A 13,897-nucleotide genomic window follows, 5' to 3' on the forward strand; every position below is an offset into this window, starting at 1 on the left:
CGATCATCGCGTCCACATCCGTGGAAACGATTAAGAAAATCGTCGTAGATACCGGTTCCAACACTTTACTATAATTTAATAGCCACGATTAGAAATCCGAACGTCTCATATTTTTCAATTAAAAGATTAGAATATGACAGCGACTCAGCGTCCGCTGCGTTGGTTCTACGTCGGCAGCAGTAAAATTGAATTAAAAATTAGGATAACGTAGTTAGAAATAGTGGTTTACGTAACCTTTGGATCGGAATGTTTCACGAAGTCGGTCGATCGAATCTGTCAAACACATATCTTCCATCGTTTGCGCAACCAAATACGGGAATGTCGTCGGTTCCTCCCTTTTTCCGACGCGTGGATCGACGTTTCCGTCCGTAATAAATCTGTCATGGCGTCGCTTTCTACGCGAAGCGTCGATGATCGAGTGCTACCGGCGTCCGAGGGCCATCGTCCATTAAGGACGTGGTTCTTGTTCCGAGGAATCGGCATGGAAAGTACAAGTCGGTGACCGTCTAAACCACTTTCCTACCTTCAGCCAAGGTTAGGCGGACAGATATTAACGCGGCTCGTAGTATACGTTCTTTTTTCTCCTCCACGGTTCGATCTAGCCGCGCCAAAACTGGTTCTCATTAACGGGTCCAGTTCTGACGCGTTATTTTCAAACAACGTCGGAAATTAGAGAAAGGCTCGTTACAGTTTCCGATTCGATCAGAAGATCAGATGTTTCTGCGGATAGCGTTTCGAGGTTAACGATTGGCCTGGAAAGGATCCTCGGGCGTTATCAGCCAAAGAGGAAATCGTCAAGCATCCTGACACGTACTCTGAAACAACTAAACATTGCTCGGTGTCTGCTAGTCCTTGTTAATTTCGTTTTCTTCTCTTTAATTATTAATCGATTCATCAACGGTGCTCGTACCTTGAGATTAGTAGACTCTAATAATTATTAAACAGCATACGCGACTTTTATCGGTGATCTGATAAACGTCGACCCTGTTACTAGAATCTCTAAACAGGTAGATACCGCCTGTTGAGTTAATTTTGTTCGACGGTGCTATTTATAGTTTTGACATTACACTTTGTAAAACAGATATCGGAGTCGTTGGACCTACTTATGGTAACGACGGCTCTATCGTATGAGTTATTAGCGAAACGTCCGGAACTTTTGAACGCTTCTTATCGTCGAATGTCAAAAGACCAGAAAGCGTGCTGTTCGCCGGTCGCCTCCGTGAGTTACAATTAAATGGGGCGCGATCCACGAAACACGGAAGCGATTCTTTCCGATATAAATGGCCGGCTTACGTGCCGCGATAACGACCAGCTACTAACGAAGCGCAAGGTTCGCGTTGCTTTTGCAACCGGCGAAACGCAACTTCTCGTTGGAGACTTCGTAACGGTACACTTGTCTCTAATCTGCTGACCCGCAGGCAGTGGTCATAAATATTGCACCAAAGAGCTGCGAACAGCACGGTGGAATTTTCGACATTAGGCCACTTTCGTGATAATCGACGCGTTTAACTTTCGTCCGATCTTTGGCTCGTTCGAGTTCGTCTTGACGCGTGATTTCGTATCGCGGAGGTACCGTAAAACGATTCTTTTTTCTTGACACGTCGTCGCAAAAAAAAAAGGCTGGCGCGAGTAATAAGCGATCGGCTTAATGATCGCCTCGAGTATCCTCTCCGGTCTCTGGAACGAAGAGGCGGAGACGATGATCGTCGCTTCTCTCGAATCGTGTCGGCAGGCCCAGGAATGCGTTCACAATTTTTCAGCTGTCAGAACGCGGAACAGGCCCAAATTTCGCGCGTTCCTTTTTCTCCCCGCGTTATTCATCGACGATCTTATCGGAAGGATCGGATTTATCGGCCGTGCGTTGTCATCGTTCATCAGGCTCGATCAGCGAGCTCCAAAAGAGCTGGGAGCGTCCGAGCTTCCGTGGAATACGAACGTCGAAAGATGAAAATGTATATTTACAGTCGTATAATTCCGTGCTAACGATCGCGTGAAAGGTTTTAGCGCGAAGATAAATAACTTCTCTCGAAGCGTTCTTGCTTTGATCGTTCGATGTAAAAATATCCCGAGTCCTGGACGGAGACGATTCGTAGCCAAAGGGTCGAAAAAACACGGATTCGGTAGCTTTCACGATTCGAATGGAAACGTCTGGGTGTCGCGCGACGTAACCGGGTTTTCTGCGAACGTTCCCGCGGACTCTTTCTCTCTGGCTTTCGCCTAAAATCGCGAATGCGAATAACCGGGACAAACACGGTCGCTGGCTGGGGCCGTTGCAACGGGTGCAGCATCGCGAAAAAGTTCGCGGGACGAGGAGGGCAGGTCGCGGACCGCGCGAGGAATAACGAATGCTTGAACTCGTGCCAAGATCTTCCTCGCAACAGGGTCGTCTTTCGAGGGGAACCCGTGGAAACGACAGAAAATCCCGCGATTGTCCGATGGACGATCCCAGAATTTTTTATTAACGTCTTAAGATATAATACGCGTATACACACGGGTGTATTCGATTAATTGTTAACAGTTTGACGCAAGCGTGTATTATAATTTGAGACTGAGACTCCCCTAGCGAGATCGAGGGTTTCCATTAATTCTCCAGGAACCAATTACGTCGCAATCGCGTATACAAAGCCCTTTCCGAGCAAAGGAAGCTCTGCGTTTAGGGGTTCCAGGTGCGCGTAGTGAATCCGACAGAAGCTCAGACGTACTGGCAGCAATCCAGTAACAGGGGAAGAGACGTAATCGTACACCGAGCAGCGCTGGGCCCTTGTCATTCGAGTTCCTTTAATTAAATCATCGTCGTCGTGGCTCGAATCCCGGACGAGGGAGTCTGTGGATCGATCGCGAATCACCCGGAGGGTCAGTTCGCCTCTAAACGAAGATTAATCGACGTCTTCGCGGAGTCGTGTTGGATTTCAGCAAGGTACGCGTCCGTTTCCTCGGTGTTTACCGTACGGAATCGTTCCCGCGTGCTATTATTGATTTCGTCTGGGCCCCAAAGGGTTTCGTGCTCCACCCACGCCGGAGCGCGTGACTCAGTGGAAAGATTCGGCCGCGAATTAAGAAGGCGACCGTGGCGCGAGGAGAAAAGGCGAGGCCTGAAAATCTTTACTCTCGAAAGATGGAGATAACCCAAAGGGGAAACGACATTCCTGACGAGCGCAAGTTCGCGAAGCGCCACGAGACTCGCGCGTATCTTCGAGTTCCATAAAACGCGCTAGAAAGTGGGCTTGATGAATGAGAGACGCTTCGTCGGCTACAGATACGCCGCGCGTTCGGATGTTCGCAGCTCGACCAGAGAAACGAGTTAATTTAACGACCGGCTACTCGTAAATTCATCTTTTCCCACGGGATCGTTCGCCACGCGGCGCACACCGGTCCGAAATTCGATTTTTTTTTAACTTTGACGGTCAAAAGAATGTTTTTATTAAAAATGCAATGGGTCAAAATTAACCCACCTTCCCCAGTGGATCGTTTCGCAGGTTTATTGAAATTTCGTAGGTGTCCCCGATGATCTCTCGGCTCGATCGTCGAGAAATCGCGGAGTCACGCGGTACACCTGTTGCTCGACAAAAATCGTGGCACACTAACCCGAGGAGCGGAGTTTTAGAATAAATTTAGCAGGCACCTCCGCCGTTAACGGTGCCCGGTTCCGATCGGGAGACACATTCTCGATTCGACCGGCGTTCCGAAAGGTCGATCCACGAGGATCTACGTGCCCCGTGGCTTCGTCGGCATTGTTTACGCGACGTCTCCGTAGGCGAGTTTAATTGCGATTTCACGGCACGTAAAACGACGCACGACCGTCGTCCTGCATGTGCTGCTCGGGAAAAATCCAGAATATATCGTACGCTTATAGCAATGACTCGCGAACCGGATTCGAGCTCGATGACGTCGATCATTTTCAATCGACCGCAGGAATCCGTGGATATAGGGCCTCTGAAAAACGCTAACAGCGATAAATGGACAACCTGGAAGTTGTACTCGTAGCCTTTTGCTCGTATTCAAAGCCAAGGATACTCGATTTCTACTTTACAAGGTGCTCTCGATTATCCAGAAACGTTCGCTCGACGGCCAACTGGCCGAACAAGGCCGAGGTTCGGTATCCTTTCCGATTCCACCCTACTTATAGGGTAATTATTATTCATTTATTCCCATGGAAAACCCTTTAGTGCAGAAGGAAGTAATAGTAGACACAACATAAACTGATTTTCTAACGATAAAAAGCTTACTAGCGGCTATAACGAGCATTCTTATCAGCGGGCCGAGCTCTAATCTCACGGTGCAACCTATCATCGGTCGTTGCACGATGCTAGGAAAACCACCGGCTTCCAGATTGGCTTTTCAGGCGGGCCTCGATGCGTGAAATCTCCATCCTCGAAACAACGGGGGGAAATGCAACCAAGAGAGAAAAATCGGCCAGTCGAGATAGTCGGTTTATCGTTTTGCAGGGAAAAATGCCGGCCCACTGACCCACTGGGGGCAGATAAGAGGAGACGCAAAACGGACCACTCCTATTCCGTGTCTCGTTTCGCTCGCCAGGGTACGATTAGGCCATTCACGCCTTCCTCCTGCACACTTTCTTCGATCTGATCGTGGATATCTGGTCTAGATTCGTTAACATCGCGCGTGGAACCACTTGTCCGTCGATTCGCCACACTTACGAGACTTTTTTCCTCCTTGTTTTCTTCTAACATCATCGGGAGTGGATTTTTAAAAGATGGAAGATATAAGCAGACACGTTTGTATCTCTTTTGATATTCCTAGCGAATTCGCAGTTCGTTTATTCTGGTCGCAAGTGGCGTGATTAATGGGGAGGACACAGGGGCGTTGCTCGTCGCCAATTTTAGAATGTCCTGGAACCTGGGGTGACGTAAATAGGTCCGTTTTTGAGTCTCGATCGATACGTCGGACAAAAAGTTGCGAACGTGCAGACCATGTCTAATGCGCGACGGCCTCGACAGATCTCGACCCGAATATCTCGGAATTACCAGCGGCCCATACGTGTTTCTCTGCACATTTCCTGCGCCGTTGTTACTTATTATAGTCATTTGCTTCCGAGTTGCTGGCCACAATTTGCGCGTAAATAGTTTATGACCCGCGTCCTCGAGCGTTCTTGAACCATTGGTGTGTAAGTACGCCTCCATTAGACGAATCGATATTGTATGTCGGTCAGCGGGTTCGGAATGCAGTTTAAAAACTGCCACGGTAGTACGAAACGCTTGAAAATTAATTTATTTTACCCTCGAACTCCGAATCTCAATTTTATCGTATATTTAATTCGAAATATAATTTACTGTCAACGTGGAGGTTGTTTGTGTAACACGGAACTGCTCGATAACTGTTTTCCATGCAAAGTTTGCACCGTCAAGGCCGTTAACGGTAGCTTGTTCCTAAAAATGATTGTCCGTTCGACACGCGTAAATTCGTAGTATCTTATCCGCGAAGCATCGTGTCGGACAAAAGGTCTGGAACGTGAAGAAAATGCACGAACAGGCGGGAAAAGCCTCCGAAGGTGGCGGGCCCGGAGACTCGGTGCCCGCAAAATCAGCACAAACGAGAGTGGAATAACGAAACAGCGTCTGAATGAGCCTACGCGGCGGTCTGCACGCCCACGTTCGACGCGACAGGGTCTCTCGATTCGTCGTAAAAGCTTAAGATCTCGGCATTATATTATTAGGACTCGGACTTTCCTTCGCCTACACTCGCCATCGAGCCTCGTTACGCGGAATCGTTTTATCCCCTTGCATAATAGAGATAATAGGAAACGAAAATAATAACACGAGCGATATTCCGTTATTATTCTATCTTAGAAATATCGGAGTAGCGTATCGGTAATTAGCATCGAAATCACAGCTATTCCAAAGTGTCGCGAGAGCCGGCATACTCTCCGCTTAAACGGCATAATAATGCAGCATGCTAGAGTGTGTGCCGTCCGGCGTTCTAAAAGCCAAAAGTCAGACAGAGAACGTGACTGAGAGAGGGAAAGGGAGATCCAACTTAACGGGTCTTTCTCAGTAGGTCGATACGTGCAGTAGTTGACACCGATTAGGACCTCGAAATACGCATGTATCGCAACAGCGTATAATCGACCCGTGTTTCACGCCTGCAGCGAACCCAATTGAATCGGAAATGGCTTTCCCGCGATAAAGAATCCATTTCGAACTCGCGCGACTAGAATCGATTCACCGTGAAACCGAGACTCGAACGTGGTTGTTTATCGTTTTGAGAGTTTTACCGGTGGCCTTTCCAAGGGCCAATGCCCTAGAAATAATTCCAAGAAAGGCCCTGCGTTGCTTTCGAAAATTTAACGTTACACATTCCGGCTCGAAAATCGGCTTATCTCTCTCGGTAGCGTTCCATTCGCGCGAAGTGCACCACTTAAGCAGCCATGGGTGTAGTACAGCATTGCCGCGTACGAGATTACACCCTGAAATCGTTTGTAGTGGGTGGTCCATCGTATCAAACACGCGAGGGGAAAGGTGAACGCGAACGTCGAGTTTACGAGACACGCGATTATCGCATCCGCCACTCGAAACGTGCATTTACGGCTGCCTTTATGACGAACCTTTCGGGATTAAATCCCGACGCCATAGCGATTCGTGCGCGTTCCTACGGGAGCCACGACACGACATCTAATCGCGCTAATAGAGACTACAGAGTAAACGATTTATTGCACTATAGTAGCGCGACGAAATGCTGATAGTCGACTATTGTAGCATCGAACAGCCTGTTCGCTGAGTACGGTTTAATCGAGTACAATTAATGATTTGTAAACTTATACAAATATGTTGCAAGAAAGTTTTGAAGCCATTAATACGTAACTCGTTTGAACCGGAATATGAAGGCCGTATTTTTCAACAGGACAATGCTTCTTGTCATACTTCAAAGAAAACTAAGGAGTGGTTTACATGTGCCTAATACTTGAGACCGTGTCTGTGAGGAATTTACCTTAATGTCTGTATGATTTATCCTAGCATTACGTAATCTTAGATCACGTTTCCAGATAACCAGGTATATTTCAGTCGTAATACGTTTTTTCATCGCATTTCCACGCAAACTTTCTGCCGTGCGTCGTTGCGTCTATGGTTTCCATAATAACGTCGCGTCTGTGCGGTCATCGAAGTCACCGGGAATCGCGCGACGAGCTTTTAAAGCGATTCGTTTATTATGCATCGATTCGTCGGCGAGTTGTGAGAAATTCCAGAGAAAAGAAATGGTTTCTCCTCGTTTACACGCAACCCGCAATGGCTCATTGTACACGGATGATTGTGCTCCGTGCTCACTTTCGATTTCTCTATATTTCTGTTTATATTCGTGCTAGATACGCGTAGGATCGATACGCGTTCACCACGCCGGGCGTTGTCTTCGGCCACATCCGGTGGGAACGACGTAATCAAAGAACAATTATCGCTTTATGCCGTGTGAAATGATTTTCTGTTCGATACAGGGACGTCCTGGCGAGTATTATAAATGCGCGCAAAAATAAATGGAAAAATTTTTCGTGCGAGAAAGTTCTCGCTAGAACGTTGAGATACGACCGCTTACGTCCGTCTTGAAAAAAATGCGCGTTCCATTATTCGTAATGTAACGTTCGACGGGAACAAGCGGACTTTCGTTCCGGAATCAATATTCATTGGATGCCGGGAGAGTTAATGAGATTCATACGGTTAATTAAATTAAACGATACGTTGTAAACAACATTCCGACTAATCCTAATATTCCTGTCGAGACGTTTGGAGCGTATAATTTCTCTCGTTCGGTTTCGATCTCTTCGCGGGGCTTCGAAATAAATCAAACAAAATTTGTACGGAACTACCGTTAATCGTAAAACGGTTGCGTTTAAAGGTCGTATTTCGATCGAAAATATGAAGAACGTGGGTGGACTCGTGGCACGGTCTTTCTGGGATTAATGGCGTGGTCGCTAATCGACTCGTTTAGCCGCGTTATCGCTGGAATGCGCGTAAAGGTGTGCGGGCCTGTAAAACGTTGCCGGCATTGCCGGTGAAAACGAGCCGGAGAAACCTTCCGCTCTTCCACGTTCAATCTGCCCGCGTTTCCGCAAGCAATTGCGTTCCTCCAGTCTGTTACAAGGCCGACAGTCGCGAGTTTACGAGCTCGACTCGGACGCGCGATGGTCATTATTTTTCTGGAACTAGAACTGCCCTCGAGGATCGCCTTTGCAACGATGGAATACCGCAAAGTCGTTCTAATGGACTCACCGTTCGATATTGGAATAATCGCGACTTTGAATAAAACGTGTTCGTTTCTTGGACGGAATAATCATCGAACGCGCACGGAGAAAGCTTCGTTCCTTAGACATTCAGCGATTAAAACGAAGTTGCAGCGATAGTTGTATGGAAATGCTTTACCGGTATTAAAAGCATCGGGATGTACGACAAATTGTAGAACGACCGTGTACACTTTATGCTTATCGTTCGAACAGTCGTATTAACCCATTGGCTTACTTCGTCGGATCGAAGCCGGCCTGTGAAATCGTTTGTTGCTTCCTAACAATGGGATTGCTTATCGTATTCCCATAACGCTCAGAGGACATTTCCATTCATCTAATGGACGTACTCATTTTCATTAGTTACGTTCGCCTAAAGAAAATGACAGTAATCGCGACAGATTATTGTTAACCCTCCCGAACCTTGGAAGCATGCATTTTGTATTGTCTGCCATTTATAATTTGTTCAAACGTGGTTCGCATGTTTCACGAGAACTCTGCGCGATAGCATGATTTGAGTTGAATTTTAGATCGTGTACAGTTATTCGTTGGATAAAAATTAGAAATTTAATTGCAGAGTGGAATATTTCACAGCGTTTCGTCGTTTGTTATTCGAGTGAAATTTTAACCAGCTCCTATAAGTATATGGTACGGTTAATTCGAATTCATGGCCAACGACGGAGGATCGAGCGAAGCAGAGGTCGGGCGCAGCAGGCATATAGGCAAGAACAAAGTCGAAGAAGTGAACCGCGTCGAACGGTTTCTAAATGGCGGCCGTTGAAAACCGTATACGAAAGTACCGGTTCGCTTGCGCAGGTCAAAGCGTCCGAAGGACACGAAGGGTCCATTCAAGGCATCTTTCTCCAACCTATTCGTCAAGGATTCGACCAAACGTTCGCTCAGCGAGCTTAAGCTTCCACCGCCTTCAGTTCAAGTACATAAACTCGATTATAACAATTTTATATTCGATTGATAAAAGTTCTGGAGGAGTCAGGAGCACGACGGTGCACGAAATGCAAGCGCACAAGTACCTGAGGGTTAAATTTACCCCTTTTACGACTTTGGATCGCGATCCTCGAGGCAATATCCCGCTGGTCGCGAGCCGACTCGATTGAAACATCGCCGCGAAACCGTGGACCACCGCAACGAAGAATGTCTTCAAGGCCGGCGATCCAGCGCGACAGCAAAGACGACGATCCCCCTCCACCCCCGCATAGAAGGGGGAAAAATATTCTGACGCTCGTGCGTCTCGTTTTTGCCGCTGAAGAACCAGTCGTCCAGCGGCGAGAAGAGACAAGAGATTGCATTCCATTGCAAGGCTGCTGGTCGTCGGGCAAACAAGGACGATTCCTTTCCATCGATGCTCTCACGGTTTCCTAATTCAAACGTCCAGAGGAATTCCTCTTTTCCCGGGTCGGACGTCCCTCGGGAAACGTCCTTTGCCGCGCCTGCTGTTCCATTCCCTCCCTCGAAGATCGGAAAATACGAACTTGAGGGAGTGTTCTGCCACTCGAAACGTACATTTCGAAGCGAGAAATTTGAATTAATCCTTGGTCTGCGCAGTCGGAAGACACGTGTCACGCCTGCACGTGCTCGCGCGAGCCGACTGGTTTTTATTCCTATTCGCCTAGGTGCCCGTTTAAGTGCAACGCGCGCTACGCAATCTCTCCTTAAACGCCCGTACCGAAAACCGCGCGGAAGAGAAGTCGGGATTCCAGCTGAAAACGCGCGGAATTTTTTTTCGCGACCGTTCTGTACGCAACGAATCCCACCAGGCTTCGTTGCATTTTTTGCGTTTTCGCACGGCGTCGTTTTACCGCGTTTCTCCCTATTCTGGCGCGCTCGTTCCCCGTTTTGAAATCGAAACTTTCGGCGAGGCTTTCGACAGCATCTCGTTCTCGTCTTATTCGACAAAACACTCGTCTTAGCTTTCAGATTCGGGCCAGTACTCGAGGATTCCCACCGTAAATCTTCGGAAGGCGGATCTCTGTTAACTTTGCGCCGTTTTTCTGGCGTCCCCGTCTTTTGTTTCGCGCGATTCTCGGAAGCGGACCCATTTAAAAATCACGAATTCTCGACGCGTGCGCCTTTCATCTCGCGCCGGGGACCGACTGGCCCGATTTCGTACCGCGACCGGCGGGATTTATGGCCGAAATGTGCGCACATTGATGCACGAAAGCGAAAGAGTTAACAGTTACAACGACAGTATTTTACCTTGAACGTATCGTGCGGTCTTCATTTCCCATTCGGTTACGTGCGAACACCGGTTTAATGCACGGTTAATATTTAGGCGGTTATGTTTAATGGCTCGTAAAATATTTTACCTCGAATGCAACGTCGGTTGCATTTCTCGTTTGCATTTGCCGCGCCGGCAAATTACACATTCGCCAGCGCCGACTTTGTATTAAATATTCATCGTTCGCGCGGTAAAGCCTCGAAATGGCCGACCCGCGTATAAATTTGGGTCGCTAGCGACCAAACCGACCGACTTATGCTTAAAGTATTCGCTGTTTGTTTTTCTCTCGTTTACTTAACCGGGTACATACGCCTAGGAAGGCTAAAAATAAGGGCAAGGATGCTAGAGTAATTAAATCTGATTAGAAATTTATATTACAAGAAATTTAATAAACTTCTTGAGGTTGGAGTTTTATTTGCTTTCGTGCTTCGGCGTCGAGAAACGTTAAAAAAATACGGCGTTTTGCTGGAAAATTTACCTTTCACGTTGTATAAGCTGTCATAAAGATTCATGCATGTAGCTAACAAGCGTTCTTGTATAATTGCAAACGATTTGTTACAGTCTCCGGCATTTAATACTTCTTGTCATCCGTTGCTGATTAAAAACATGGACTTTCTCCGAATCGAGATCGATATCATTTTTGTGACACTCTGTACTTTTACTGCTGTCTTAATGTATAATTATAATAACGTGAACGGTACAGCGACGTTAAATATTCTGTTTTTATATAATTAGCCAGATAGTGCTTCGTAAACTTGCAAGAATCGTCCTAAAGATATTTGTATTCTATATGATATTGCGTTTCTGCATCTAATAAGGAAACTCCTTTGTTTTTTTTTTAATTTGTCCATGCAGATAGTAATTGGAGCATCCAATTTCCATAGGTAGTTTTTACGATTAAAGAAAGACGCACTAGGAGTAATGTTTTTCCATTGCTCATTAGTAGTAATGAGTTACGATTTTCTATTTCTTCGCTTTTCTAATTCAGACGACGAGGCGATATTTCTTTATTTGTACCGCGTTTAATCGATTTCTATCGATACATTAATCATCGTAGCTTGACAACCAGACTATATTCTTCTTGTACCATTTTAAACCTACTTCGATCAATTATAGGTTGCAAAAAATTTTATATTAAAAGTATATCCTAAGTAGTAGGAATATTCAAAGTACAAATTATTATACGCCGTTATCATAATCGCGGACATAAATTGTTCCTCCGTACCTGAACCTAATGTGACGCGTAAGAGAGCATCTCATTCATCATTTCGTACAAAATGAACGATAAAGTATCCGTCGTATATTCAACGCGAGATCTACGGGGCTCTACGACTCCGTCTTGACAAATTGCACGCGGATATTAATTTCATCGTGTTAGAGGGTTAATCCCGTTGGCAAATAAAAGAAAGAAAGAAACGTACGAAACTAGTTTGCTTCCGGTAACGTTGCTCGCCAGCGTCGAACGACGATATTCGTTGGACGGACGCGCGAAGATTAAGGTATCCGTGTTGAACAGTCCCCCCGAGTACAAGTAGGCCCCCCTTCCTACCAGGGGCCCGCCGGGAGGCCTCTGTGTGCACCTGTGCAGGTTGAGAGGTGTTGTGTTTTCACCTGGCAGTTCAACCTACAATCGCGAGCAAGAAGGTTCCGCAGCCGCGATCCTCTCGCGTTCCACGATCGCCTCGAAACTTCGCGATCGTTCCATCCACTGAAAGAACCTGTAATTCCGTCTATCGCGTAGTTTTCGGTTCCTCGAACATTCGAAATCCAACATGACAAAAGAATATACCTATCCCGATGAGAGGAAATGACATTCGAACGCGTGTCGGATAGGCACAAGATGCGACAAGAGGAAAGATCGTTTCCAAAAGAAGTCGTCGGGACAATCGTTCATCGAAACAGAATCGATCGACAGAAACGATGACGCAGCGACTCGATTCCCGAGCAGAGTTTTCGAGAAAACGTGGACCGGATCTGTGGCATCTTCGTGGGTGAAATTATCAATCGAAAAGACACTCGAGAGACATTTCCGTCGATTATTCCGCGAGTAGCTAGTGATTGTGGGGAAATCTAGATCCAGGGGATAAATATTGCGACCCTCGACGGACGCTATTGACAAGATATTCGTTCGAGGAGAGAAAAATCGAAGCAAGGATGGACACCGTACTGGAAAAGATGGGCAAGCTGAATCTGGTAACGTTGCACGATCAAATAGTTAAATCGTTTTCTATAGTTGCGCGAACATCGTTACCGTTCGGTCTTAACGAGCACCTGAATCGCGATCCCGGCAGACGGGGGGAAAAAATAATGCCTGGCATTGTGCAAACCTGGAACGAATGCACGGCGCCACGTGCGTGCGATGCAATCGTTTTCAACGCCTGTAATTTCAGACCGCGGCGTTTTTAAGTTCAATATCGCGACGCGTTTCGGGGAAGCCATGCAACGCCTCGTGCTACGGTATTTATACAATTAGCCAGTGACTAACTTTTCTAAAAATGTATCCGTATCACCGGCCACTTTGTTTCGGTTCGATTGTTTAACACTTGATAATCGTTAATTGGATTACGCTTGATTTAACGCTGGTACGTACATATTTGCAACCAGAACATTAGCGACACAGATGTGCCATCACGCGTTAAATCGAGTCATTTTTCTTGCGCAAATTCAAGGTGCATAGGTATCGCGTCAAATAAATTCTCTGCTAGCTCACTTGGCTACCTCAAGATTATTATTACGAACGCGATAACACGCGTGGTTTATCAAGTATTTCAAAATAGGGGGACTGTAAAAATAGTTTCGTTCAATGTTCACGGTATTCGAGCGAATAAAATCATTGAACGTGGTCGCTGGCAACCGGGGACGATCGCGTTCCGACTCAATTAATAAACAACGGCGCAAATTACACGGCTATTTTTTGTCGCGATCGCAAAAACCACCGTGTAATTCTAAATGCAGGCGTACTCGCGCATCTGTCGCGTTTTCCCGCGTGTTTTCCGGCGCAGCGACTCGGTTAGATGCGTTTAGCGATTACCTCGTTACGATCGACTGGTTGTGAACTCGGCTCGATCGTTTTTGCCGATTGGATCGCCGGCGGGCTGCTCCTAAAGCTGGTCAATGCTCGTGGTTCCTGGAGCGACCGGTCAGCCGCCTGCAGCACCAGCTAAATTGCTATGAATTACCCTGGTCAGGAATTATGCGTCGACGCAACGTTGTCGTCGGGCGCAATTTTTCTCGGACGCGTTTCGAAAGCGATCTCACGTTAATGAGCCCAGGGGATTGAAAAGTCCAACGATCGCGGACACATCGGTTTCGCGAATCGTGCATTGCGGAATCTCCGCGAGGTTTAATCATCCTTGGAACTGGTGATTTACCAGAGTGATTTCCTCCTTTTTTGTTACCTTTATGGGCGGAAATTATGGTAATCGAAACGGGGGATA

General features: G+C 46.8%; 1 protein-coding gene across 4 annotated transcripts in view; it reads left to right on the plus strand.

Annotated features, from left to right (window-relative positions):
* Daam (disheveled-associated activator of morphogenesis-like protein) overlaps positions 1 to 13,897 on the plus strand; it is a 51,860-nt gene that overhangs the window by 12,855 nt on the left and 25,108 nt on the right. Inside the window, exon 1 of one of the 4 annotated variants that reach the window (XM_076765043.1) lies at positions 11,873 to 12,653. The exons of the other annotated variants lie outside the window; for them this stretch is intronic. Coding sequence (XP_076621158.1) covers positions 12,615 to 12,653 — 39 coding nt within the window. The 5' untranslated portion in view covers positions 11,873 to 12,614. Of the gene's footprint in view, positions 1 to 11,872; positions 12,654 to 13,897 lie in introns of those variants that run through there. 4 annotated transcript variants of the gene reach the window in all.

The sequence above is a fragment of the Colletes latitarsis genome, chromosome 5 (genome assembly GCF_051014445.1).
Source record: "Colletes latitarsis isolate SP2378_abdomen chromosome 5, iyColLati1, whole genome shotgun sequence".
Lineage (NCBI taxonomy): Eukaryota > Metazoa > Arthropoda > Insecta > Hymenoptera > Colletidae > Colletes > Colletes latitarsis.